Here is an 8215-nt window from a genome sequence, read left to right as displayed (position 1 = left end):
ATTTTCAGGGCTCAGGGCAAAGTTTGTAAAATTATTTTTTAGCCTACAGTTCCCAAAATCTCAAAGCTTTAGTCCAAAAAAGAAACTTCTCTGAACTCTGCATCAGGGACATACAGCTCTAGAGACTGGGAAGGGAACAGACTGCTCCTGAGTACTGAGGAAAAGAAGGCAAGTTCCAAAATTCTCGTGAAATTATCTGTGTACACTGAGCAAGGTTTCAAGGCAATAAGTGTCATTCTTTGAGATGGAAACATACTTTATCCCAATAGCTTAGCTACTTAAGCAAGGTATGTGTGAAGAAACAATGTTGAAAAATGAAGGCAAGATGTTGAGGGGGGAAAACCCTTCTATCCTCAGTGGCAAGTATCAATATGTTAATGGCTAAAAATTGTATCACCAATGCATGAGGGAGCAAGCCAGGGAAGATTAAAGAGAACTACATAAAATTGAGAAAGCTCGCCCACAAAACCCAGGAAGAAATAATGACTTCACATGTGTGTAGGCACACAAATGAAAAGGAAAGGAGAAGGAGCAGAGAAAGAGAACTGAGATACAACTGCTCCTTCTCAGGTAGGAAGATTTTCCCACCTGAGAAGACAGTGCTTTAAAGTTCTGAATTGGGTTAAGTTGTAGCTGACTTAGTCTTTGCTTTCAAAACTTCCTTACCCCAGCAAAATGTTGTTGCAGGTGTTCACGTGTGAAAATATAATGTCCCTTTATACCCAGCAAAAATTTATTGCAGGTGCTCAGTTGTGAGAATATACTGTTCCTTTCTCACTTCAGCATGCTTATGAGTAACCGCTGGCTACAAATTAGTAGTAAAACTACAGCATAAACTTCAGTAGTCACATTAACAGCAGCTAAACTTCATTACTATGATCTAGAGCAGTGGTCCCCAAACCTTTTCAGGCTGTCGTCCCCTTTCCTCTTGGGTGACAACCCTAGCGACCTCCCCAGCATATTTTTTTTTATATTAGGTCTATTGTTCTACTGCAAATTCAGAACAGCCAATCTCAATCACTGCTCCCTTTGCACCAAGTCACCTTGGGAACAGCAACCGAGCAGTTGGCTGAGCAATGATCACGAAGCTTCTTGCTTGTGCAAGTCTTGCAGCAAAGGCTGGCACAGGCAAGAGTTTTTTGGGTCGTTGTTTGGCTGCTCAGTTGCTGCTCCCTTTTTGCCCTGTTATCCTGGGAGCAGCAACCGAGCAGCTGGCTAAGCAGTGACCGAGAAGTCTCTCACCCGTGCCAGCCTTGCAGCAAAGGCCAGTGTGGATGAGAGGCCTCTTAGTTGCTGATCAGGCAGATGCTCAGTTGATTCTCCCAGGGTGACCAGGTGCAAGGGAGAAGTTTCTTCCTAGAGAGGAGGGACTCTTAATCATTCATCGGGCAAAAAAAGGTGCAGCCAGTGCATATGTAGGGGATTTACAGAGGCCACATGCTCTGGACTGGAGACTGGCGTGAACTGGGAAAGGGAGAGATTTTAACTACAAGAGCCACTTCAAGATTGTTTTCAATAATTGAGCACAGTTTCTTCTTCCCCAGAGACATTATTATTTGTATTTATACCCTGCTCTTTAGAAATGCTCTCAGAGTAGAAGACATCTCTTTCCCACACAGCTTCAAGTGTCCACTCTCCTATTAAAAATTGTTTCTTTTGCTACCTCTTCTTTCCCCCTGTTTGATGAAAGAAAGCAGGAACCGTAGTGCAACTCCAACCTGCTAGCCAAGTCCCAGCAAAGCTCAAAAAGCTTAAGCAGGGCCCCAAATATGAAAACTCCCTTTTGCTGCCATGTCTCCTCCGCCACTCTTTGCTCCAGTCTGTCCCAAAATGGTGCTGATTTGAGCCACAAAGGTGATGCCCTGTGCCCAAGCCTCACTAGAGTTTTTCAGCTACCACTACTAGCTAAAAATGCCATAAGATAGTGAGCTCATATGGGCAGGCAAAGAGCAAGAGATACCACCACACAAAATGATCAGCAAGGCTGTGAGTTGGTTTTTTGAGGACCCTGAAAAGAAGTTTCATGCAATCCTCATCCCCACCATGGTCCTAAAGACCACTGGTTCTTCTTGTCTTTCTTGCACATCAATATTTTGATTGAAGGTCCCCCTGCTGCCTCCTTTCCCCCTCACTGGTCCCCACTGCCCCACCTTTACCTCACTGCCACCTTGGAACCTTCCACCACCCCCAGAGGGGGGTGTACCACCCACTTTGGGAATCACTGATCTAGTGGAAAAGATATTTATTTTTTTCAGCCCAGAAGCTGATGTGATAGCTAAATGACTAATGGTTTGTTACTTAATGACAACTGTATATTTTAGGTGGCAATTCTAACTCAATGTTTTAGTTTGCAATCCCAAAATTTTAACTTGCAGTGAGCAACAACTGAGCCTTTCTCTCAACACTGTTTTCCCCCTCACCCAGTAGTGGCTTACCTGGCTGCTTCACTGTAATCGTTGTCAGCCCAGACAGCTCTGCTCCCCGTTTGTACCATTTATCTGTGGGATCCAGTAGCCATTCCTCCACCCGACAGTCATAGGTACCACTGTCCTGCACAGTCATATTCTGGATAGTAAGTAGATACAGGCCTTGAGAGGGGCTTTCAAAGTGCATTCTGCTCTTCAGGTCATTCAATGCGGCTGGCTCTCCATACAGCAGGGTGGCCTGGCGGGTCAGCTTGACCACAGCTTCTTTCTCTGGGTGACCTGATTTCCACACATACCATTCCACTGACAATTGCGAAGTATGGCTGCTCCGATTGGTGACAAGACACTCTAATGTCACCCATTCATTCTCTAAAATTGTAAGGTTCTTCTGGGTCTGGTTCACTTCCAAGAGGTTATCTAGGAAAAAAGACAATAAAACAATAATCAATTAGCAGCAGTACAGGATCAAAATACATTCATTCCTCCATATTTGCGGCTTTGATATTTGCGGATTTCATTAATTCACAGATTTGATTAATTTAATAATAATAATAATAATAATAATAATAATAATAATATTTATTTATCTTTTCCCACCTTTCCCAGGTGGATCGAGGTGGGATCACAACCCAGTATACAATACAATACAATTACGATACAACAAGTCAATAAAAAACATACAATTCACAATTAAAAACGATAAATTACAAAGCAACAATGGGACAGGGTGTGCTCATCCTATTCAGGGAGATGGATCTGTTCTCTCTAGGAATATCTAGGTCCTCCAGTGCAACTCTATGGTCAAGTTTAACTAAAGGTTGTACAGTATTGAAAGACCTAGAGATTCCTCTAGAGAATACTCTACTAGGCATTTGTAGTTCATCCAGTGCAGTTCTATTGTCAGTGTCTGTCGGACGTTGACCACTGAGTTGCACTGGAGGACCTAGAGAGGTGTCCTCTCAGGTAAAAACATGGTGTTTTTGTTATTTGCAGTTTTTCCATATTCACTGGAGTCTTCTGCCCCTAACCCTAGCTAATATGGAGGGACAAGTGTAGTAACCTTACTTTGCTTTCTGAACCGTCTCAGGTTTGAGGTGCATTACATTTACTTTTCATTGTGGTATCTTAAGGTGTTTTTGTTATCAAATTATTATCTCAACTAGAGTAGACTCCCCTGAATTAATGGAGTTTAGTAAGTAAACATTTAAGTAAGTTCCACTGGTTGAATGGATCTACTTTATCTGTGTCTAAGGACCGAACTGAAGCCACTGAGTTCCTTTGTGTTTTGTTCACTGTTGGCTTGGCTCTAGAATCTAATGGATAAAAAGGAACTGTCTTGTATGCCATAAATGGAAAAGACATTACAGGCAATGTGGGAGCTTACATGGTGAATATGGGGAGGATGGGGGAGGTTACAGACAAAACATCTACTTAATTGTATTTTAAGGGGGTGGGTTGAGGGTTTGGAATATATTTTAATCTTGTAAGCCGCCCTGATTGAATTTTGTAGAGAGGCGGGATATAAATAAATTTTATTACTATTATTATTAATAAGATTTAGGGATTTTAAATGTACCAACCAGACTACTTGGAGCAGCAGCAGGCCCTCACCCAGGATTATGAACTTCCCTTGCAGCTGGCCTTGACATAACTTCCCTCCAGAGCAGTTGCATGAAGATCTGTTTAGTTTAGCTTTATGTTAATTTATTATTTTAATTATGTGGTCTATTGTTACTGTTTTTGATGTTGTCTACCAATTGATTTTTGCTGTTGCAAGAGGGAAAGCAGGGTAGAAATTCTAAATAAAACTAAATAATAGTTTACACTTTACAAACCTAACCTGACACCAATGTGACTTATCATCAAATCATCCACCAAGAGATGCTGCCTCAAAGGCCTAGAAAGACTGTATCTTTTGTTAAAGATTTTTTTGAGTGTTATTATTATTGTTGTTTATTTCTATGGTGCTGTAAATGTACACAGCGCTTTGCATACAAATAATCAAATCAATAATTCTCAGTGCACAAGAAAATGAACACACCTCCTTGCTCAAGTAGCCCACAAAGGTTTGTTATTTAATAACAGCACCCAAAAGCACTTTTCAGGAGAACACCTGGGCTATGAAATTCTAGATTCTTGTAGTTAAAAATAAAAACATTCTTAGAGGTTTTATAAGTTTTCCCCCATGAACTGCAGTCTGCCAGCCACACAGTCAGCTTCCATACTCTTCTCTGTGACAAAAAAGGAAATCCTGAATGCAGTCTGGTAGTGGGAGTCCAAAAACATGGAAAATGATTGTGATGTTGGTGGGAGAATTGCCTGAAAACACAACTGCTTGTTTAAGTAAAGCATGCTGCATCCTATCAAAGGTCTATCTTGTCCAACAGGCTATTTCTGCAGTGGGCAACTAGTTGCCCAAAAGAAGGATATGTGTGCAGTAGGACCTTCCCATTCATGTTCTCCAGCAGCTATTATAGAGATGCACATTGCTCTGACCCTGGAGCTTATTATGTGAACATTGCTGATCTGCTAGACCCGTTTTTCCAGTGAGGTACTAAAAAACGGGACTAAATCTGAAGTTCCTATACATGCGTTTTTTCAGCAAGCATTAAATAGACTTAGGATATATAAATATGATAGCAATAGAAGCTTACATTTTGTTTTACAGTTTGATAGAGAGAGTGAGATGAGAGAGGCAAAACAGAGCATTTAGATTATAGGTAGAGTGAAGGGCATGAGAAAAGATTCAGTTCCAGAAAGTATGTGCTTCGGGAGAAGAGGACCTTGGTGAGATCTGTCCCTTCAGAGCCACCTCACCCCTCTATCCATATTGTTCTTACATGGGTCAAATGGCAGTGTACCTGGCAACTTGACAGTGACTTCAGTCCGGCCAGAAACTTCTTCAGCCAACTTATACCAGGCGTGGTTGGGATTGAGTAGCCACTCCTCCACATGGCAGTAATAGCTGCCGCTGTCACTGACCTGGGCCCTCTGGACTGTGAGGCTGAAGAGCCCCCCAGACAATGACCTCTCAAACTGCAGCCTCCCCTTCAGGCCTTCCTCCTCCGCATAGGTGCCATACTCAAACACAGAGCTGTGGGTGGTCTTCAGGATGAGCCTCCCATCAGTGTCAGTGAGTTTGTGGACATACCACAGAACTGCAAAGTGGGAGTCTGGGCTTGTCTGAGACTTCACAGAACAGTTCAGAGGGATAGGTCCATTCTCCACAAGGGTAATGCTTCGCTTTGATTTGCTGACCTGCAATTTTGTCACTGGGGAAAACAGAAGAGAGAAAAAGATAGAAATGTTAAAGCAAAAACAAAAATGAAAAGATAACACAAGAATCAATTAGTTTAATTTTAATGTCCAACTTGCTCATTCTATTGTGTATCAACAACACATCTGTGCCTGTGTCAAGCGCTTTTTCTTTACAGTTGATTAACAGAGCCAACCTACACATGACTGGAAATATTTTAATTGTGTCTAGGGTACTGTGATTTTATAGAAATTGCATGCATATCTATTTATACATATTTATCTGTTGTGAAACCCTCTTTCTGCTAGTCCTACTTCCAATTAAGCCTTCCAAGTGTCATATCCTTGAACTCCACTGCTGTCTTGTTTTTCCATCGCATGAATACAGATGAGTCTTTAGAACCATTTCCATCTCCATCCTTGTACAAATCAGATTGTCAGTTCTGGCTTTGGACTCTCGTAATTGAGAACTATCTGCTGCATTTAGGCTTATTATTTCTGTGCTCACTCTCTTCGGACTAGGGACCAACAGAGAGAAAGCAGATTTGTTTAGACTTACATACCTAGGCTTGTCTAAGTAGAAAATCTTATATCCACAGAAAGTACTTCAGCAAAAGATAACACATCTATAGCTATATATTTATCTGTACCTCTTTCTGAGGAAGTGAATAACTGAATTCTGTATTCCATGGAATGCTTTTTTTCCCCCCAGGTTCTTTTCTCCTTTGATAATGTTTGCAACACTACTTACTGTAACACCACAATAGACAATATAGAGCAACTACTATCTTACTTCTACTGTATTCCTAAAATGCTCTCTAGAGTGCGAGCTATTGCAAAAATGGGAACACTTTTCTTTCCAATAGTATAGCCTCATGTAATTCCAGTCCTGGGATTTCACAAAATTGTAACCCAAGGCCTCCCATCTTGTCTTCATTCCTGTAGAGACTGTTTAACACATTGGAGGGCATCTCTCCTGAGCTTCCAAATGCCTTAATTTTGTTAACCCTACTTTGTCAGGTTGCCATTTAAGGAACTTTGGAAAGAATAGAAAGTTTACAGACAAAAGATTTCCACAACACACACAAAGGAGGAAAGAGGCAGCTCTCATGACTATAGGACTTTGCTATTCTAATTCAGCATACAAGGTTTATGCATCCTGGCAACACATTAAGAAGTTCCCCTGGAGCCTATATTGCCGCTGGCTTTAATCAGTATGCTAATAAAGACTAGATAGCTGTGCTATGCAATGACATGACATATAGAGGAAAAGAAACCTCATCTCTTCTCTCTAGGGAGCTTGTTTTAATAGGGAGGCGCAGGCTCATACTGCTGAGTAGATACTTTCCACCTTATTAATTTCAGGAGAATAACCTCAGCCACCAAGAGGGGGCAACCTGACCCCAGCACACCTTGCTGGCTGGTTCCAAGGAGGGAAAAGGTTATTTCACCTCTCTTCCAGTGCCTGGAAGAAGAAAATGCAGTAAGGGAAGGGAGCCAATTCACCGAAATTCTATTCATCCCATTGACACCCCCCCTCCACTTGCTAACAGTTTATTTTTAATTGGTACCAGATTATTTTCTGGCACTGTTGCTAAGGCAACCTTAGTTGCTATAGTAACTGTATATGTTAAATGGGTTGCCTATATCTGCTAACAGTCTCTTTTTCTCTCTAATACACACACACACACACACACACACTATAGGAGTTGTGTTTGTTCACACATGTGTGCACTGAGCACACTATCTGTTCCCCCTCTCACCCTTTTTGGCTGGAAATATGCTGCAATTCACATTGTACTGTGTGGCAAAAATAGTCTTTAACAGTTCTAAAATATGTCTAGACCCTGTGGTGAATAATGCAAAACAGACTCTGCATGTTGTATGTAGTTTATGGTTATCTTATATTTCTAAAATAATATCCTTGGGGGTAACAATTTAAGTCAATTGTATTTTCCCTGAGCTCTACAGTATTATTTCTTTCTCTCCCCCTGTGCTAGTAAAAGACAGAATCTACAATTCCTCAATTTGCACCACGTCATGAAGGTTGCTTTGAATATAGCTACTAATGCTCTGGGGCCAGAGGAATTGAAATTATAAAAAAAACAACCTTACAAACAAGACAGGGGATAGCCCCACTCTTTTTCTAGGCCAAGGAGTTCTGTGTTGTTGCTCTTGTCAGAGGCTGCAGAAAACATAAATCCAAAACATTTGGCCACAAAAACAAATGGAAATCATAAGAAAAGGGGAAGGTGGTGAAAGAAAATGTCATCCATGGATGCATTTTGGAAGGAGCTTTTAAGTGGTCTCTCTAAGGTTGCAAATATTTTTGCTTACCAATGCAAGATTTATGTGACCTGGCTGTTTGATTTTACACATGCACACTGTTAATTTTGAAACATGTTTAATTGCTCTTCTTTTTTGTGCTATAGAAACTTTTATTATTTCTATGTTACTTCTGACTCTGGTACCACATTTTCCGTTATCTTAGCAATGCATCTACTTGTATACCTGTACTGCTCAGAAGCTGACTA

At 41.1% G+C, this 8215-nt stretch overlaps 1 protein-coding gene across 3 annotated transcripts in view; it reads right to left on the bottom strand.

The window, feature by feature from the left end:
- IGSF3 (immunoglobulin superfamily member 3) overlaps nt 1-8215 on the bottom strand; it is a 152419-nt gene that overhangs the window by 7047 nt on the left and 137157 nt on the right. For all 3 annotated transcript variants that reach the window (XM_042459749.1, XM_042459751.1, XM_042459750.1), the window contains 2 exons: nt 5288-5698; nt 2436-2843 (listed from right to left, as the gene is read on the bottom strand). In XM_042459749.1, coding sequence (XP_042315683.1) covers nt 2436-2843; nt 5288-5698 — 819 coding nt within the window. The remainder of the gene's footprint in view (nt 1-2435; nt 2844-5287; nt 5699-8215) is intronic.

This window comes from Sceloporus undulatus, chromosome 3, assembly GCF_019175285.1.
Source record: "Sceloporus undulatus isolate JIND9_A2432 ecotype Alabama chromosome 3, SceUnd_v1.1, whole genome shotgun sequence".
In the NCBI taxonomy this organism is placed as follows: Eukaryota; Metazoa; Chordata; class Lepidosauria; order Squamata; family Phrynosomatidae; genus Sceloporus; species Sceloporus undulatus.
Note: the sequence above shows the minus strand (reverse complement) of the source record. Positions and strands in the feature narration are given on the sequence as shown.